We start from the raw sequence: 18564 nt of genomic DNA on the forward strand, positions 1-18564 counted from the left end.
TTGCATAAATGGAGATTGATTCACGAGATGAATCTGTTAAACATAATTAGTCTATGATTACATAATTAGATTTAATAAGTTTATCTCGTTACAATTAGTTTTATATTCAGCTTATATTACAATTCATCTCTAATTGCTACGAGACTAGTCCGTGGTAGGTGGGTTCTGTAGACTAGTCCATGCATCGTCTAAGGGTGTATGCATCGTCTAAGGGTGTGTTCGTTTCCTGGGGCCTAAAGTTTAGAGGGGTCACATCAAAGAGAATCTTGTCATTTAGAAGTATTAAATAAAGTCTAATTACAAAACTAATTGCAGAATCCAGTGCTAATTCGCGAGACGAATCTAATGAGGTATATTAGTCCATGATTAGCGGATGATTACTGTAGCATCACTGTGGTAAATTATGGGTTAATTAGGCTCATTAAATTTGTCTCGCGAATTAGCACCTAGCTGTGCAAAAAGTTTTATAAACAGATTTTATTTAATACTTCTAAATAGCAAGATTCTCTTTGATGTGATGGGTCTAAATTTTAGAGGGTAGGAAACGAACAGGCCCTAACACTTTAAATACGTACGGAGTGCTCACTCAAATTGCTTCAAATAGCTTACTGCGTATATGATTGGTCATGCTTGTAATATAAAACAAAATAAATAAAATTTGTGGTGGGGGAATTATCCATGCTGGCCTCCGCGGCGGCGTGCGAAGCTGTGTCGCCGAGGGGAGTCAGATCGAGAGGCTGGAGGTGGGCGCCCTCCCCGGAGCCGTCGGCCGTGGCGCCTCCTCCATCCCGCCCCACCCATGTCCTCCGCCTCCTTCCTCTCCCCTCCCGCTCCACGGCCCCCATGCGCTAGGGTTCGGCTCTCACCTCCCTTCGCCGCCGCCGCGAGGCCGTCGCTCGGCTTCGGGCCTCGGAGTCGGAGGGCGGCTCCAGCCAAGGTACGGCGCTCCAACCACTTGATCGATTCTACCTGGGCGCGCGTATTGGGCGCAGCTAAACCCTCGTTATAGCAGTACAGAACTTGCCCTATTCCGGTGCTTAGATTTGTTGAATTTTGCATTTTGCTGGTTGAATCTGGTTTCCAGTCTTCCAGACTTCCATGTTTGTTGTGCTTGCTGACTGTTTACAAGTTGGAGTTCTAAACTGGTTAAAGAAGCTCTTATACTGTAGTGATCAATGTGTCCAGTTCGTTCTCACTTCTCAGAACTGCAGTTTTGCTCGTCGCCTGATGAATGTTATCTGCCTAGCCAATCTGTTCCTCGTTGGCCATTTTTTTCCTTGGAATAATTTGGGTCTATTCTCTCTCGTTTTTCTTTGAGCGTTTAGGAATGGAGATTGTGGCACGTCTCGTGCTTCAGAAATGATCCGGATGTACCAACGACATCTGACGATGATGGCGGCTTCAAGTATGTTGCCCGATCAGAGAGCTCCAGTGCTGCAGAGGCGAAAGAGGAAGAGGTGGGAAGTTCAAATGGGGAGCAGGAGCAGAATTTCAAGGAGGGGGGTTGGTTTCTGCAAGTGCAGAAGGCAAGTCTGACTTATTTGCTGCATCCTGACTTGTTTTAATTTGTACTCTAGTAAATTTGGACATAGAATGTGCTATTTAGACAGGATGCTCAGTATTCTTTAGGGTACAGCAAAGCTAAACCTACTCCACAACTAGATTGTCAACTTATATTGCCTTGATTATCAGATGCAATTTCATGTAAGAATCTGAAATATCATCAGATAGTCATAATTTTAGAAATAATATAGAATATGTAGATGGTGTCTATTTCAGTAATCCTGCTGCAGTTTATAGGTCTGTTTAAGAAATCCCAGTGCAGTTTCTTAAGATTTCCTGATTCCATTTATTCTTGGCAGCCAATGGAATGATCATTTTTAAATCATTTATTCCTTTTTTCTGTACCATGACTTAAGTGTTACTTGTAATGAACTGTTTTCATATGTCAATTTGCATACTGTGTCAAATCTGCAATTATTAATCAGAGCAGATTGCAAAATGAGTTGTATGCGTTTATATATTAGCACCCATTGCAGCATTTGGCCACCCAACAAAAAAATTATTTGCTACTCTAAGTGTTTAACTGACCAAACTTCATACTTGTAATGACATGAGAAATGGAATCATTATTGGGTTTTGTTGAAATTTTATTGAAATTTATGCTAAACTGCACTGATAGAAATAAGTAAGTAAATAACTGGCATTACAGATATAACATCATCCGTCAGTTTTCTGACAAGGAGATTCAAGTCTGAGCACTCTCCAGAAAGCAAGATATGGACCTAATATAAGCTTACAAGCATCTCTTTGGTGCCAGTGATGCAGCATTCCTGGATGTTTCATTGCAACTTTATAAGGCACATACAGTATGAAAAGTGACAAGAGGAAATGGTTGTGGCATGCATGCCGTCCAGTTCCTGTCTATTGCTTTGCTTGGAACAAAAAATGAACCAATTTGAGGGATAATAGAGAATAGTTTGGAAAGACAACTTTTATCCTAGTGACCATTTAAATAAATGTAAGAAATCAATTTTCTGCAAGCTGTGTTTGATTATACGTTTATCTGAGATTTTATGGAACATCTAGGATGATCATTTAAATGTTTAGGACAGAAGTACTGACCGATACAACAATATATGATCAATTTTCTGTCATGCTACACTTTATCGCCAAACTCTATAGTTTAATGTCATGCATGCTTTCCCACCAGTAAATCTAAATTGCAGTTCTTTTTAATGCAACATTGTTGTAAATACCCAACCATTAGATGGAATAAGTAATTCACTTGGCAGCAAATTCTTCATTAGCTTATTGTTAATATACACTGTTAAAAAGTTACTGCTCCTATTACTTTGTATTTTGCTTCTTGGAGCAATAAGTGTCTGATAATATCTTATTTGCTGATCATCATAAGGATATTTTCATTCTATGGCAAGTGAGAATTTTCAATTTGTGTTTTAGATAAAGGAAAATTTACAAGGCAGAATATTAAGATTTCAGACAGAATGCTGGACGGTACCTTGGACTGGACAAACCATTGCTCAGGTTAGTTCTTCCATCCATCTTCTGAGGTTCCCCCCCTGGCTGTTGCACTAGTGCTCATTGGCAGCTTCTTGTTTTCTATGATTGATGACATGTTGTAAAGCTATTTTTCACATTGATTGGCAGACTGTAGAAATTTTAAAAACTGTAGTCTTGAACCCAATATACTGCTATGATTTTTGTAGGCTTTAGCAGATCTTATAGCATGTTTTTGTTTGTATTTTATATTACAATTGAGAATTTGCCCACCCAAACTGGGTTGGTGGCTTTGTTGTTGTTGTACAGTATAAATCAGAATTTTATACATTCATCTCTGCGTTTGGTTATGGTATATCTTCTACCTGATAATTTAGGTTGTGATAAATATATATGCTAGCAAGGTTTGTACACGTAATAGAAATGAATGATGGATGGCATCTTTTGAGACCTAGATTCACCTAGAGGGTTTGCTTGGTTGTTGATTCTCTAACTCAAGTAATTTGTCAAACATTGACGCTAATGATCGCTTAGGACATGAGCAGTTCACATGAAATGTATTATTAAGAAAAAATTACTCATTTGTTATTTATGAATGCAGGTCATGATTTTATGGATTGCCACATTTTGGTTTGTGGGTTCTTGGGTAGTCCCATTCTTGGCTCATGCTGCTGGCTTTAGCAAGGAAACATTGACACATAGGGGCCAAGCACTGTATAGCCTTTTGACAGACATAACAGAAGGCCTTGCTGGGATTGCAATTCTTCATCAATGCCTTGGTAGATTCCGCCCCCTTCCTCCAGGCTGGTTTGAGTTCAATTTGAAGGGTAGATGGCTTTTGGATGTAGCGTTGGGGTGTCTGTTATTCCCGTTAGTCAATCTGCTTTCTCACATAAACATCAGCCTGGTTCCAATGTCACCAGGCCCAGTCGTCGGGGTGTCCAATGTAGAACAGTCCATTGTGGCCCGTGACCCAGTGGCAATGGCCCTGTATGCAGTGGTAGTCACTGTATGTGCACCTATATGGGAAGAGATTGTGTTCCGAGGATTCCTTCTCCCATCTCTAACGCGGTACATGCCACTTCCATGGTCGATCCTAGCAAGTGCTGCAGCTTTTGCACTCGCACACTTCAATGCGCAGAGGGTTATGCCTTTGATATTTCTCGGAGTAGTGATGGGAGGTGTCTTTGCGAGGTCTCGCAACCTGCTGGCGTCGATGCTGTTGCATAGCCTGTGGAATGGCTTTGTGTTCTTGGATTTGATGAAGTGACCTATGCCAGCATTGTTGTTTCAGTTCAGACTTTGACATCTCCTGTTGAGTGTCTACTGATCATGTTTTTTTGTCTCATGGAGAAGATTGGAGCTATTCTTTTCATGATGAAAAAGAAGTCATGTAATGCTGTGTCTAGGTAGTAGAAATCATGTAGGTTGAAGAGAAGATGAAAAGTCGTGCCGTTACTGCAGGGAAGTAGACAACAGAACAAGGTTTTTCGAGATTTTTGTGTAGAATGAGTCATTACTGCAACCTTAGGGCCTGTATGCAGAAGCATCTGTCACATTCTTGTAATTGCCTCATCATGTATAGAATTTCCAGTCCATATTAAACCCCTTATTATTTGATTCGTTGTTATGTGCCTTTGAAAAGGAATATCCTTGAACGCATGGATGTGTTGTACACAGTATACTATTCTTTTCAGTACAGTGGGGGATCAGCAAACTGTGAATTATTCTGCATGTTACTTGTGTAGAAGTGAACAAATATGCATCAGAATAGGAATGTAGATTGCCAAAGTTTGGTCTTGTGTCCTGGTGACAGAATGCATTTGTCCTGAACCTGACTCTGGAATCTCCTCGTGCTCGTTGAAAGAGAATGCTACTAGCTAACAGTATACTGGTGGTACAGGTACTCGTAGGCATTGTGTTTCCTTCCGTTAGTCGTCACAGAAGATGCTGCTGCTTCGGATTCGAACTAGTTGAGCGAACTCTAGGACTGAAATTTCCAAGGACACATCGAAGATAACATCATTCATGGGAGCATGAAGCAGAGCTGTCGACCATTGCTGCTCCGTCGAAAGAGGGAGTTGATGGGCCCACCTCCATACCCCGGCCCGGTCTGTCGCTGAGGTAGTGGAACGTGTGCCGCCGAGTGAAAAAAAGGGTAAAAAACCCGACCGGGCGGCGTTTTGCCGATCATGATTCACAGAACAGCCTGGCGCGGCGCTTCCACATGGCCCTGGGAGCCGGCCGGACCCCATGCGGTTTCACATGCGCGGGGGCCCGAAGCCGCCATGAACGCTGGATCCACATCTACCCATGCTCTCCGCTGTTCACCGGGCGAGGCCGCGAGGTAATGCAGGCGGGACCAGGCCGCTCGCCCTGACGCACCCTTGGATCCACCGGTCAGCGAGGAACAGAGGCCGGTGGCCGGACCTCGGGACGATCCCGGAATCCCCGCACGCGGAAATGGCGCGGAGTTCTGGTCTCCTCGCGCGCCGCGCGCCGGAGCTCAGGCCCGCCTTGTCATCGGCGGTGGCTCACCTAGAGTAATCACACGTGGTTGTTGAATGCTAACGCGCGTGCTATAAAGGCCGCCCGCCCACCCCGCCCCCCCCCCGCGGCGCGCACGAGGAGCGGAGCAGGCAGAGTGTGAGGAGGCGTCGCGCGATTCCGTTCCGCCTCTCGCCGCTCGCCCTCGTCCCCATCTTCCTCCTCGTCGCGCCGCTTCCTTCCCTCCTTTCCCGCCGAGGCGGCGGAGACAGGACTACAGGAGCTGCAGAACCAAGACCAAGAGCCGGCGGCGGGGGCAGGGAGAGAAGGGCGGAGGAAGATGGCCGCGTGGTGCTCCGCGGGTCCCGTGGCGGTGGCCGCCGTGCTGCTCGTGGGCATCGCAATGCCGACCTCCTTCGCCGCCGCGGCGCACGCGCAGCCGCCGGCCCCGCCGCCCACCAGCGACGGTACGGACACCCCTGCTCCTCCCTCCCGCCTACTATTACCATTTCTCTCTGTCGATCCCGTCCAATGAGTTCAGTTCGTCCATCCGTACCTCTGTTTCTTGACGCGTGTCGCTGGCGTCTGGGCCCCACGCGTGCCTGCTGCCGCCAGCCATGTGCATCCTGGGAGGGGCATCAAATCCTCAGCCACGAGGTCAATTCCCCCAACCAACCTGCTCTCGAGTTCTTACTACGAAGTACTGCTTCCTGTAGGCTCATCTTCTCGAACAAAATGACTCTTATTTGGAACGGAGGAACCATCTGAAGTGATGGTTCCCAGGATCACAATCCGCTTCCGTTTCCAGTCTAGTTTCTTGTTCTCACAATTACTGTTTTATGAACATAGTGAAATCTTCTTCTACCATAGAGTTTGACGCGATCTTCTATAAAAGGACATAGTCTGCAGAAGGTTTGGTCTTCCGGTCAAAGTCCCACCAGAATTCCAGCTCAATGCTCTAGAAATTCGTGACACTGGCTAGAAAAAAAAGACTTATATAGTCATATGGAGCGTGTAACTCAAAGTATCTCTGTTAGTACGACTTAAAATCTGCCACGTTGATTCTATGGAAGACCCTCCGGCCTCCGTGATCTTCTGATGCATGACGTTTCTGACTTGTGCACGACAATTTGGCAGGCTTGGATGGAGACGCCTGTTTGCGAGTAGTAGCAATGGTTCAGACTAGTCAGTTTTCGTCCAGAAATCTTGATAAACAAATGAAGCTAGAATCGAATCCATCACGTTGATAAACAGTGCTTGTTAATTCGTGCGTACACCTATCAGTTAATTTTCTAGATTTTTTTATTGCCGTAATACGTTACATGTTTATATGATGCTTGCACTGACTGACTGATTTAGAAAGTAAAATATTATCATATCTTATGTAGGGCCAGTGTAGAACAGTCTTTGCCAGTTTTCTTTTTACGAACAACACTCGACGAGTGCGTTTCTATTGATATAGTAGAAAAAATACAAGAATATAGCTATGTGAGCCATAACCAGAAAAAAAAAAGGTATGACAACAACACCGGCAGGTTGGATTGGGGCATCAACACGCGCCGAACTCAACTCCACTCAAATAGCTCAGGCTGGTCGGATTGGGACATCGACGCAAGCCACACAACGTGTCTCCACAAGACAAATACTACCCGGTCGGATTGGGACATCGACACGGGCGAGACCACTCCGCTGGGCAATGGAGGTAGACCGAAGTCTAGCCACTGCAGCTAACAACCTTCTCCACCTCATGTAACCGCCGTTTGGTACGGCCCCGCGATGATAGGGAAACGAGAGAAACAGGCTGCACCGCACCGAAGAAGGCCACCGCCATGCGAGACCCACCGCCGTAGTGCCGCTGCAACACCACACACCATTCGACAGGGTGAAACCACCGGATCCGGACCACACACAAGCTGCCTCGAAGTCTCCACTAAAAAAAACAACGCGCGGGGGTCTTGCCACATTCGCCGTTGGACTCCACCTCACTCGTCGCCTCGCCTCATGCGGGCCTCGCCATGCCCGTCTCAGCACTCCGAGTCGTAAATCTGTTTACTAAGTCGTTGTCAGGATGAAGAACAACGATTCCCCATTTCCAAGAACCCATCAAAACAGACGAGCCGCGCCCGCTGGACGACAACATCTCGATGCACCACCCGAGCACACAGCCTTTGTTGTCATGTCAGCAAGCCAAGTTGTCGTCTGGCCGTCTTCCGATGATGTACCGCACTGGAGTCGCTAAGCGAGGATGAGCAACTCGCCGCAGTCCGCTACAAACCTAGTCTTCCCACAGTGTTGTTGCTGCAAGCGCCGTCCGACGCAGTCCCACACCGCACTGGCAATTGCCAAGCAACACCAGCCGCCGGAGTCCGCTGCAAGCAGCCCAAGCCAACACCCATGCAATGACCCCTAGCTGCCAGCATAATTTTAGCCGCCATCATGTGGGCTCGGCAACCCCCTTCCAGCCAACCACCCACCCCAGCCGCCTTGCCGCGCCACCGGCAGAAGCCACCCATGACCAACGACGACACCGGCAATGCCACAGGCGGAGATGGGTCTCCGCAAACGACGCCTCCAAGGAGGTGACGACACCGAAGGCGCCGCCATCGCTCGTCCATAGGCGGACAGAGTTTTCACCCAAAGAACCCCATGCAATAGGGATGGGGCTCCAAGATGACGTCCCCAACAGGGAGAACGACGCTCTGGGACGCCATCATCATCGCCACCAGCAAGAACGCCGGCAAAGCTTTCACCCGGAGAATCCCATCCCTAGCTGCACGCACTCAGCCCGGCATTCCGGATCCGTGGCCATAGAAGCCCTTCCAGATGCAGCGCCACCGCCGTACCTCCTCTAGCCACGACCAACTCCTTCACGCAGCCTCCAAACAGCCGCACTTCTACGCCGCCAAGACCGCAGACCCACAGCCGCTCTGCCATCACTCAAACCGGCCGCCGGAGGGCTGGATCCAGGTCATGGCCGGCCTCGTGTGCCGCATCTCCTCCCGCGCGCAGCCCCACGCCACCTCCTTGTCCCACGTGTTGTCCTTGTCCGTTACGATAATTTATGATGAGAAGGAGCTTTCAATAGCTTCTTCGTCTGTGCAAAAGGAGATTCTTTTTTCTTTCTCCTCGAGGGCACAGATGCTGATACGATGGTCGCACTAGATGGATGCTGCCTGTCCATCTGGCAATCATCTTGCCTTTCTTTACACCTCCCTTGTTAGTACCATGTGCGTGGTTCCTTGAGTAGCTTCCACTGAATACATGGCAACTGCTTTGCTTACACTTGTCTATGAAGGATGTCGAGAATTTTGCTTCATTGAAAGCGACTTCAAATTCTAGAAATGTATCTGCTAGGCACTCCAAGTTTTCTCCTGCTCTGGTCCATAAAACTATTTGCTTCCAAATGCAAGGTGTCACTGCAAAATTTGCCGTTGATCGTCCTGATATTCTTAGTTGAGTAACTGTCACAGCCACTCTCCATTGGGATCAACCGGCGTATGACAATCAACCCAACCGTCTGCTATAAACAATCGGGTGAACTTTGAACTAAGGATCCCATGTTGGAAAAGTTTGGAGTTCCGGATCCAGAAACCTCAATAATTTATCGTAGAGACAGTTATGTGTAGATCTGTTGTTTTCGAGCCTCTTGATTCAAAGTATGGAGTTCATATTCAGCAGGCCAAATCTAAACCAGTGAAAGTCCTTGCAGTCAATGATTCGTGCAACCTATTTTGTCCTTGTGCTCCCAATTTCTGTGGTTTTCTTTTGAGTCACAATATGCTAAACCGCGGAATAACTTGTCCACGCAGGCACATCGATTGACCAGGGGATCGCCTATGTGCTGATGCTGATTGCGCTTGTGCTCACCTACCTCATTCATCCACTCGATGCCACCTCTCCGTACAAGCTCTTCTGAATCCTAATCGTCGATGCATCAGCAGACCTATCTATGCGAGGATACACATGAATTTAGGCGAGGTTGAGGTGTTGTAATTTTGTATGCACGGCAGATGGCTACGAACAAGAGCGCTGCTGCTGGTGGTTCTCACCGGCCGAGCACGATTCTGTCGTTCTGAAGATAGATGCCCACTCCTATTGTTCTTGCTATGCCAGATTCTATAGATGTTTCACTGGCTCGTGTTGAATGCCTGTTTGCATATTGCATCAGCTACCAGTCATGTGGTTGCTTGTCCAATCACGTGTTTTTATCAGCATCCGGATTCGACCTAAATGTTACACCATGTAAAACAACACAAAGGGAAATGAAATCTTTCGTCAAAAGAAAAGAGAAAAATAAACAAGCCACAATCCTGTCATGTGCCAACGCGTCACAAGATTTTTAACTCTCATGTGATTGTCAAAAAAAGGAAGATGGATAAAAAACGCCGTCCGTGGGGATCGAACCCACGACCACGTGGTTAAAAGCCACGCGCTCTACCACTGAGCTAGGACGGCTACTTAGCTATACTTTATCTTAGCGCTTACTTTAAACTATACAACCCTTTATCTAGTTTGCATATACGGCCTGATGTTTTTAACCCATTACCTTGGTGGCTCTCTCATATACACATCCTCCTTTAGTCTAGGGTACCAAAACATCTAGTTGGTGAAAAGTCCAATCTCTAGATATTGTAGTAGAATGAACAAATCTAATAGTAGCAACCTTAACTATAATATTGCAACCTAAAATATTTAAGTTTGGGATGTGGGTTTGTGATGCTAATTAATGCAACGATCTTCTTATAATTCTAAAATTTTCCCAACATTTATATTAATTGTCACAATATTTAGTACAAGAAAAACAATTATTTGGTAAATTAAATTAATGTGCTTTAGGGTTGTTAACAAAGTGTTGCTTTCATGTTGGTTTGCATCATGCGTTTCTTGAGTGAATAGTTTTCAAATATGTTTAACCGCTTAGTTTTTTCTGAGGACCTGCTAGGTTTTTTTTCTAGTTTTTATTCTCAACTCTCTAGAGCAAATCCATTTTTTGGTGGTTTCTAGAATCCTTTTCATGAGCTCTAAGCATTTTATTTGGGTTCATCATGTCTAGCTCTATCACTGAGATTTTCTCTAGAGTTCTTGATGCTTGAGGATATTTTTCTAGATTTTAAAATATTTTTCAGATATTTCTAGATTTTTTTAACTAGATATATTTTCCTAAATAAAAAACCTAACCAATGAGTTGAGCCAGCCAAACTGCAAGCCCACGCTCGACCCGTCATGTCCCGTCACCCCCCAACCCCCCCCCCCCCCCCCTTCTGGACCTTCGCCAGCGCCGGTGGGAGGAACCTAGCATCCCTGTGGAAAAAGGATGCCGCAAGAAGCTTGCACGAAACTCTCATGGGCAATTCAACAATAGTGCACAAAGGTAGAACTAGCAGCAGCTGATACGCAATGGGAACCATAATCAGCAGAGCAATAGGAAACAACAAAACTATGCTCGCGAGAAGTGAACCACGTTACTACTAAGAGCGCTAGGGAAGCCCAAGATGTGGTGCTTGCTATGTTTCTTGTCAACTCAACTTCTATGTCAGTTTATTTGGTTCTGGAGCATCGTAGTCTTTCATCACTACCTAATATGTAGCAAAATATACTATACCCATGTGCTCTATAAAAAATCTCATGCTAGTTAGTTCACATAGTGAAGAGATGAAAGCTACTTACATATATCTTAGAGTGAATTTGAATTGGGGTATATTTTCAGCCAATCTAATTATTTTGAATTCAAGTGGTTTCGGATTTATGTCGACTATAGGGCGTAAGCCTAGATAGCAACAGCCATTTTCTAAGGTCTGCTTTGATATAAAAGCTATTCTAACAATATCCTTAACCTCCATATTGATTGTTCCTAGTTCTATTTTTATCTCGTCCTTGATCCTGCTATTGCTCGATCCCTTGTTCTGGCCTGTTTATCCCCTCGTTTCGATTGCTTTTGCCTTAAGGGAGTTGAAACTTTCTAACAACAAGTGTCATACATGCTGTTGTAAACCAGTTCCCTTTTGTTCAAATAGCTTGTGAGATATTGTTAGCTAGAGTGATTTTGCTATGAATATGTGCAAACTGTTTTTTCCTTGTATTGCAATCAAGCCAAAAGATTTAGTTTTAGGTTTGTCGGGGGTTTCTTGGTTGCTGCTTCTCTCAGATATTGTTTTGCAGTTTGTGACATGGTTCACCAGCATTGATGGCATGACTTTGGTGAAGGATCATGAGGCGAAATTTCATCGTAATCAGTTCACTAAGCAATCATGATGGAATTTGTTCACAATGTACTACATTCTCTGCTTCTTTGACAAGTGTAAGGGGCCAAAGGTTCTTTGCCTAACTGATAAGCTTTTGGATTTGTATCTTTTGGGCATGTAGTACAAGTGAAGTTGTGCACTGCTTTTGCCTGTATCACGCTGTTCAATAATTTTCATATCTATTTTGGGTTGCATATATTCGCCTCCATTCTCTTTTATGTAGGTAACTTTGTCACTTTATTGATTCCTGACTTTACTTATGATCCAGTAATGCTTAAAATCAGCCATCATAAATTGAAGAAAAATTATTTGCACTTCAACAATTTTCTGTCAAAATGATGCAGCAGTACCAGTCTGCCTCCGTTACAAATCAGTGAAAGTTACAAATATTCCAGAACCTTTGGATGCTCCTTTTTCAGGCATAGGTGGTATCCTTGGATAGTGGAAAGTGTGAATTTATTAATCTTCCAGAATTATTTGATCTGTTGTTAGATCAACCATAAGAAGATCTTTTTTGCGGCGAAATCATGTGAAGGATATAATTCAGACATTCAGTCATGTCTGTCTGATAAGCTTGGAAAAGAGCCAATGTCATGCTTTGTCTAGTAGATAGTAATAATATGCCTTTTTTTTTATAAGACCCTTTTCCCCTTGAGTAACTTGTTCTTTCGCAAGATGAATGTAAGATGCCGTGCACCAGTTGCTGTAAAAAGTTTTTTTCTTCAACAGAAGAAGGTTGGTAGGGTGCTATTTCTTAAGTATTAGCTAATTTATAACGGGTTAAGAAAAGAAACCTTCTCAGCACAAGGAGTAAGTTCATGCTGTGAACTGCTGATATTAGCATTAACTTTTCTTTCAGCTTTGTCGGCCTATCATCTGATGACAACATTTTTGAGCTGATACCTTAAAAATGCAACTGAATTATCTCGATGCTTCATTGACACATGCAAAGGGAGAAGCTTCACACACAAATCAAATGTATTGAGCTTTAACCCAAGTACAAGACGTAATGGCTTATGGTGTAGAAACTTGGAAGTTAAAAGAAATTCCAGTTTCTCCATCCTGCTTGCTGAACACTTCTCATTGACCAGACCTTTACCTTCTTTAGCCTAATTAAAATTTGGAAAAGAAAGGGAATTAATCTAAGTAGAACATTAATCTGGTTTAACCTTTTTGTTTTCCTGAGGGACAGAGGGCATTAAGAACTACTCAACGTGCAGGTGCATTCTCAACAATCAGGTGGTTTATGAAGACTTCAGCCTGGAAAGCAGTTGCAGTTCATCAAAACAAAGATATTGCTCTTTTTTTTAGCACGAATAAAGATAATGCTCTTGATGGAACCCGATTGTAGTGTCTCTCTTGAATTATCAAATCTAAAAGTTGAGAAAACGTGAAAAAGGCACACAATTTAAAATTAAATGCTAGTTGTGGAATATGTGAATGTGTCATGGAATGCTGAGCTTTGCATCAAGTTGCGCTGACGCCATGGTGTCTAGTCTGCCGACTATCTAGGAGTAGTCCAATTCTGATTAGTCTGTGACATTCCGTATGAGTTCTCATTTTCTCAACGTAAACCAGAGTGCATTAGACTAGCTTAGGTTTGGTAAGTCCCGTCATATCGGATGTTTGATGCTAACTAGGAGTATTAAATATAGATTAATGATAAAATAAATTTCATAACCCCTAGGCTTTTTTGCAAGATGAATCTATTAAGCCTAACTAGTCCATGATTAACCCATGTGATGCTACAGTAAATATATGCTAATCATGGATTAAGTAGGCTTAATAGATTTGTCTCGCGAATAAGCCCTAAGCTTATACAGTTAGTTTCATAATTAGCTTATGTTTAATCTTTCTAATTGGTATCGAAATATTCGATGTGACAGGACTTATTATAAGTACATGGAATCCAAACACCCCCTTAGTATCAAGAAAAATTTAGAGTCAAATACACCAGAGCTCCATCAACTTGTAAGATGGTGTTACTTTGATCCATCAACTTCAAAATTACATTTCTTGGTCTATAAACTTAGATCCATCAACTTCGAAATTGCATTTCTGGATCTATAAACTTGTAATTTATGTCACTTAGATCCACAAACTCTGAAAGTCCATTTCTAGGTCCGTAAATTTATAATTTGCGTCACCTAGATCCATACCCCTCCACTTAGCCTTCATGCACTGATATTGTACCAACATGTAATTCCCGCACGCTGCTGGAGTTTCGCCTGAAGGGTTAAATTTGAGCCCTGATTTTGAATCAAGCGCATAGGAAGAAGAGAGAGGAGGGATGAAAGACTTATCTTGGAGGTTATTGACATGTATTAGGATTCAAAGAGGGGTTTACGAACTGCCATTGGTGAGTTCTGGAGCTTAGATCTAGATATAACCTCGTAATATGGGTGGAGAAGAGGAGATGATGGTTTGGAAAAGGTGGAGGAGGTCACAAAGGACTCAACAACATGTGTACCTTGTGTACCTGGTAGGGGATATTATATCCTTCATGGCGTGGGTGGCCAGTAATGCCAGATATTTTGGCGAAAAATCTCGTGACAACATTAGACTTAGGTGAACCTAGAGTGATTCTCGGTGTGATATCGGGGAAAACTTTGTGGGCGCATCTATAGCTGCACGACTGCTGATGGATGAAGTCCATGGCACTTTTAGAATTTATATACCTAAGTGATGAAGTCCATGGCACTTTTGGAGTTTATATACCTGACCTAAAAATGCACTTTCAAATTTATGGACATATATTTTTAAAGTTTATGGATCTAAATGACACAAATTACAAATTGATAAACCTAAAATACACTTTTAAAGTTCGTGGATCTAAATAACACACCTTGCAACTTGGTGGACCTCTAGTGCATTTTACTAAAAAATTTACAATCATTCATATTATCTTCACTGCCCCCAAACCATTTCAGACGATTCAGGTCGATATCAAGCTATGGACATCATTCCGACACAAGCATTACCACCATATCCTACATCAGGCAATATGGAAAAAATCCAAAAATCCCATGCTCAGAAGCAGAAATTCCAATCATTGAGTTTGAAATTGAAAATGCGCAGTTTCATTCCATGTCCCACGTCACTAGCGGCGAAAGATCCCAAACTCTCGAGTCACATAAACCATCAAACAAGTTGCCATCAGTAAGTTGGATCGCACCAGGAGAGAACACAATCAATGTTTCGCCTTCCATTATAGATCAATTGTTCGATGCTCGAACAGTTTAATTTAGACCTTTGGTTTCAACAACAGAAGGCAGTACATTGGATCTGGAACAAAGGCACAGCGGGTGTAACATGAGCATAATGCTAGGTCATCTACTTCCCAGTAGACAGCAATGTCAGCCCATTGCATATTTCTGGGTCCAGCTCCTAGCAGTGGACTCATACTTGACCCTATCAGTCTTGTACATGTGAGCAATTTCTGGAACCAATGGGTCATCAGGGTTTGGGTCCGTCAGAAGGGAGCAAATTGAGAGTAGTACCTGAAACCAAGAAGCATGCATTCTGAGATGATGGTGCAACCAGAGAACATGATGCAACTTGGACAGGTTACTGGGCGGGAGGGGGGGGGGGGGTGGGGGTTTGAGGGGGGGTTTTGTTTTGGCTAATCTGTTGAAACCACTACATATTTCCAACATAGGCTGGCTTGACACAGGACACAGTTGTCTTAAAACATTTGGTTACTACAAAGCTACAGGAAAGCAGAAGAATTTACTAACCTTAGAAACTGTCAAAGCAGGGCTCCATTGTTCCTTCAAGATATCAAGACAGATGCTCCCATTGCTGTTGATATTCGGATGGAAGACCTTTGTCTTGAACGCAACCTGCAAAATGTAGCAAATGCTTAGAACATGATAGGCATTTCATACTCAGGGTGTGTTCGTTTCCCATTAGAGGGCTCTAAAAACTTTAGAGTGCTCGCTCCCTCTAAAGAATCGCGGTCTTATTAGAGGCCGGATTAGAGGGCTGTTCGGTACCGGGCCTCTAAAGTTTAGATGTTTCGGGTTTTAGAGGGGTGAAACGAACGGACCCTCAGTTGGATGGGTAGTGCGCATCTACATAGGTTGAGCCTAAGATGTGCAAAGGAAAAAGCTGATCTCATCACAATAGACAAGGCTAAATGACATTATAGAGCAGAATAACAAAGTAAAAACTGAAAAGAACCAATTTCAGATAAAGCATTGGTGTGGACAAAACTGTAACGTGTGATCACCATGGAGATCTAGGACCTATGTCACTATGTGGACAACTTGTGGTACAGAAATGGGCGTCCAATAAGAGTTGACGGTCATAAACAGAAGGAAACTAATTGAAAATGAAATGGGCAGTGATCTTATGTACTCCTTCCAAACTGTGTCCAAAACAAAGAAACAATGAAATAGCATGTCTGTACCTTGGGCGGTTTGAATGGGTAGTCTGGAGGGAAGTGAATTGTGACCAAAAAGACGCCGCCAGCGTATGGGCTATCTGATGGACCCATAATCGTCGCTTGCCAGTGGAACATATCTTCCGCGACTGGGCCTGTTAATGGACCAAGACATGCATTTAAGTTAGGCATTGATACTTTCAAGCTTCAATCTCAATTTTCATACAAGCAGATGAGAGTTTCACAACACAGCTGAAAACAATGTTGCATTATGTGCATACAGAAGCATGCTGGAGCTCCTTTGCAAAAAAAAATGCTGGAGTTGCAAGTGCCACAGTGCAGGTCCTGATGGCAACGAAAGCACTCAGCAGGTTTGTATGCCCAAGCACTGGACTACCATGGTCCATGGAGTCAACATTTTATTTAAACAACAGCGATGCTCGTTTGGAGGTGACCAAATGACCTGAATAATAGAGTTCTAGGATGATCCATTGATCCTGAACGAACTAATACTGAACCGGCACAAGATATGCAAACCACGAGGAGGCGCGTGACCCACAGAACGGTCAAATTTCGAATTGATGGCACGCTGAAACTGTCCTGCCTCCTGCGTGATCCTAAAGGAGCCTGGCCATGAGACGAAATGACCACAAGGAGGCCAGGCCCCTCTCTGGATCTAACCAAAATTAGCAGTAGTACCAACTACATAAACAGATAACCTACGATTTCTTTTCCAAATTTTGCACTACATGCTTTTACCCAAACCAAGAACTTACAACATTTGAAATTTTTTGTGCGCCAACGACAGGCGTCCCAGTGGATCTACACACAGATCTGGCAACTAAGCACGAAGACCGGCATCGCGCACATGTCCAAGGGCACAACTGATCTCCCATGATGGAAATTTCAAAAAAGAAAAAATAAAAAAGTAGAGCGGTAGTAGAACAAGAGGCTGGGCGTGCAGAACCGAAACTACCTGCGCTGCAGGAGGTGGGAGGATCCTTCTGCAGGTCCTTGAGCTCCTTGAGGATCCGCTTCGACGCCATCGGCCTCCTCGCTTACTCCCCCTCCCTCTTCTCTCTTCCTTGCGCACGAGCAAAACAAAGCAACGAGCCACAACTCCCGTGCACACCACACCTACCCGGACCCCCAACCCAACCCAATTCGATCGAGAAGCAGGAAGGAGGAAGCGAGAGGGGATCGGCGCGTATAAATACGGGCGGGGAGGAGGGAGGGAGGGAGGTGGCGTGCAGGCGAAGAAGGGATTGGTGGAGGAAACAGCCGGTGGGTTCTGGAACCTTCTCGTGGCACGCGGTTTGGTTTGGATTGGAAGGCTAGGGAAGGGAGGGCGAAGCCGAGCCAAAGCGCGTGCCGTTACCCTCAACATCCACCGTCCGTTCGAGATCCAGCGCACTTAGCTCGGTCGGCTCGGCGGGGCGGCGCTTCGCGGAGGACTCGTTCAACCGTAGCCACGACGGTCAATCGTCGTCGTCGCCTCGACGTGTTAGGCTGGGCTGCAGACTTTCGCCGCGGTTTTGTTTAGGAAATACCAGCGACGCCCACAAGATGTTTGATCCTCTAAGCTACGAGTTAAGGATCTTTATAATTCTATTTTGTAGAGATAATAGTTGTGATTGGTTTGCTGCATTAGGTTTTAGCCAAATTTGCATAGCGCAAACCTGTTTTATTTGGATGGGTGAACAACGCTTTTAGCCATGCTAAGATTGTGCAAAAGATCTCATACGTCTGCATAGCAAGAAATGCATTTTAGCTCTATCTCCGGGTAGTGTAGGCTGCATTGCGCCCGCGTGGCCTATGTGTGTGGACCCAGCTTGGCCACCCCACAGCCCACCGAGCCAGCGAACAAAATCCCCGACGGATATTAGGGTTACCGCTACCATTCTCATCTCCGCCGCTTGGTGTTGGCTACTTCTTCGCTCTCATGCGTTGACACATCTCCTTTCCTCCACCCAAGCTCTCGTCCGGCCCGCCCGTGGCTGTTCGTGGGGTCAAGCCGCCATCCTTGGGAGCACGAAGTAGGAAGCCACTTCTTCCGCACACGTAGGAAAGAGAAAAGGTGCCCTCGATTTCTCTATTCTCCTCGTTCCCATCATCCTAGAGCTGAGTTTGGCATATTTTGTTGTACATATGTAGAGCTGTCGCTACCACAGTTGGTTATTTTGTAAGGTTCTTCGATAGATTCAGTCCCTAGTTCTGGTAGTTTGTAGATCTGAGAATGTTTTGGTTACTCCTATCTGAATACATAGTGCATTTGTATTTCCGTATGTTTTGGCTGCTAGATCTGATTGTTAATGTTGTGTGGCATGAAATTGGTAGTTTTTTTTTTCTGATAAAAGGTTCTTTTTTAGACATGGACGACTTGGATGAGATTGTTGACAGGCGTAAAGAGTTGATAATTAGGAGTGCAGC

General features: G+C 44.5%; 3 protein-coding genes and 1 non-coding gene across 4 annotated transcripts; 2 read left to right on the top strand and 2 right to left on the bottom strand.

Moving 5' to 3' along the window:
• The first annotated feature begins 664 nt into the window (after nucleotides 1–664).
• On the top strand, nucleotides 665–4755 carry LOC112889644. Its single transcript, XM_025956374.1, has 4 exons — nucleotides 665–937; nucleotides 1326–1526; nucleotides 2965–3048; nucleotides 3623–4755. The coding sequence occupies exons 1-4, from the start codon at nucleotides 800–802 to the stop codon at nucleotides 4289–4291; spliced, it is 1092 nt and encodes a 363-aa protein (XP_025812159.1). The 5' UTR covers nucleotides 665–799; the 3' UTR covers nucleotides 4292–4755.
• An 884-nt stretch (nucleotides 4756–5639) lies between these two features.
• On the top strand, nucleotides 5640–9739 carry LOC112889824 (arabinogalactan protein 16-like). Its single transcript, XM_025956596.1, has 2 exons — nucleotides 5640–5975; nucleotides 9318–9739. Exons 1-2 carry the CDS (start codon nucleotides 5849–5851, stop codon nucleotides 9422–9424), a joined length of 234 nt encoding a protein of 77 aa, XP_025812381.1. The 5' UTR covers nucleotides 5640–5848; the 3' UTR covers nucleotides 9425–9739.
• Nucleotides 9740–9891: 152 nt separating this feature from the next.
• Nucleotides 9892–9963, bottom strand: TRNAK-UUU. Its single transcript has one exon. It is a non-coding gene; the product is annotated as a tRNA-Lys (tRNA).
• Nucleotides 9964–14931: 4968 nt separating this feature from the next.
• On the bottom strand, nucleotides 14932–17432 carry LOC112890156 (ubiquitin-conjugating enzyme E2 5B). Its single transcript, XM_025957031.1, has 4 exons — nucleotides 17111–17432; nucleotides 16162–16289; nucleotides 15488–15592; nucleotides 14932–15250 (listed from the first exon to the last, which is right to left on the bottom strand). The coding sequence occupies exons 1-4, from the start codon at nucleotides 17178–17180 to the stop codon at nucleotides 15107–15109; spliced, it is 447 nt and encodes a 148-aa protein (XP_025812816.1). The 5' UTR covers nucleotides 17181–17432; the 3' UTR covers nucleotides 14932–15106.
• Between the last annotated feature and the right edge of the window lie 1132 nt (nucleotides 17433–18564).

This window comes from Panicum hallii, chromosome 4, assembly GCF_002211085.1.
Source record: "Panicum hallii strain FIL2 chromosome 4, PHallii_v3.1, whole genome shotgun sequence".
NCBI classification, from domain to species: domain Eukaryota; kingdom Viridiplantae; phylum Streptophyta; class Magnoliopsida; order Poales; family Poaceae; genus Panicum; species Panicum hallii.

Bases quoted from the DNA above. Each gene is read 5' to 3' on its own strand.
- LOC112889644 (XM_025956374.1), top strand. From the start codon at position 800: ATGTCCTCCGCCTCCTTCCTCTCCCCTCCCGCTCCACGGCCCCCATGC. The intron at 938-1,325 runs GTACGGCGCTCC...TTGAGCGTTTAG, and splicing joins GGAGGGCGGCTCCAGCCAAG to GAATGGAGATTGTGGCACGT. The intron at 3,049-3,622 runs GTTAGTTCTTCC...TTATGAATGCAG, and splicing joins CTGGACAAACCATTGCTCAG to GTCATGATTTTATGGATTGC.
- LOC112889824 (XM_025956596.1), top strand. From the start codon at position 5,849: ATGGCCGCGTGGTGCTCCGCGGGTCCCGTGGCGGTGGCCGCCGTGCTG. The intron at 5,976-9,317 runs GTACGGACACCC...TTGTCCACGCAG, and splicing joins CCCGCCGCCCACCAGCGACG to GCACATCGATTGACCAGGGG.
- LOC112890156 (XM_025957031.1), bottom strand. From the start codon at position 17,180: ATGGCGTCGAAGCGGATCCTCAAGGAGCTCAAGGACCTGCAGAAGGAT. The intron at 16,290-17,110 runs GTAGTTTCGGTT...GTCCATTAACAG, and splicing joins TCCCACCTCCTGCAGCGCAG to GCCCAGTCGCGGAAGATATG. The intron at 15,251-15,487 runs GTTAGTAAATTC...TCTTGGTTTCAG, and splicing joins CTGCTTTGACAGTTTCTAAG to GTACTACTCTCAATTTGCTC.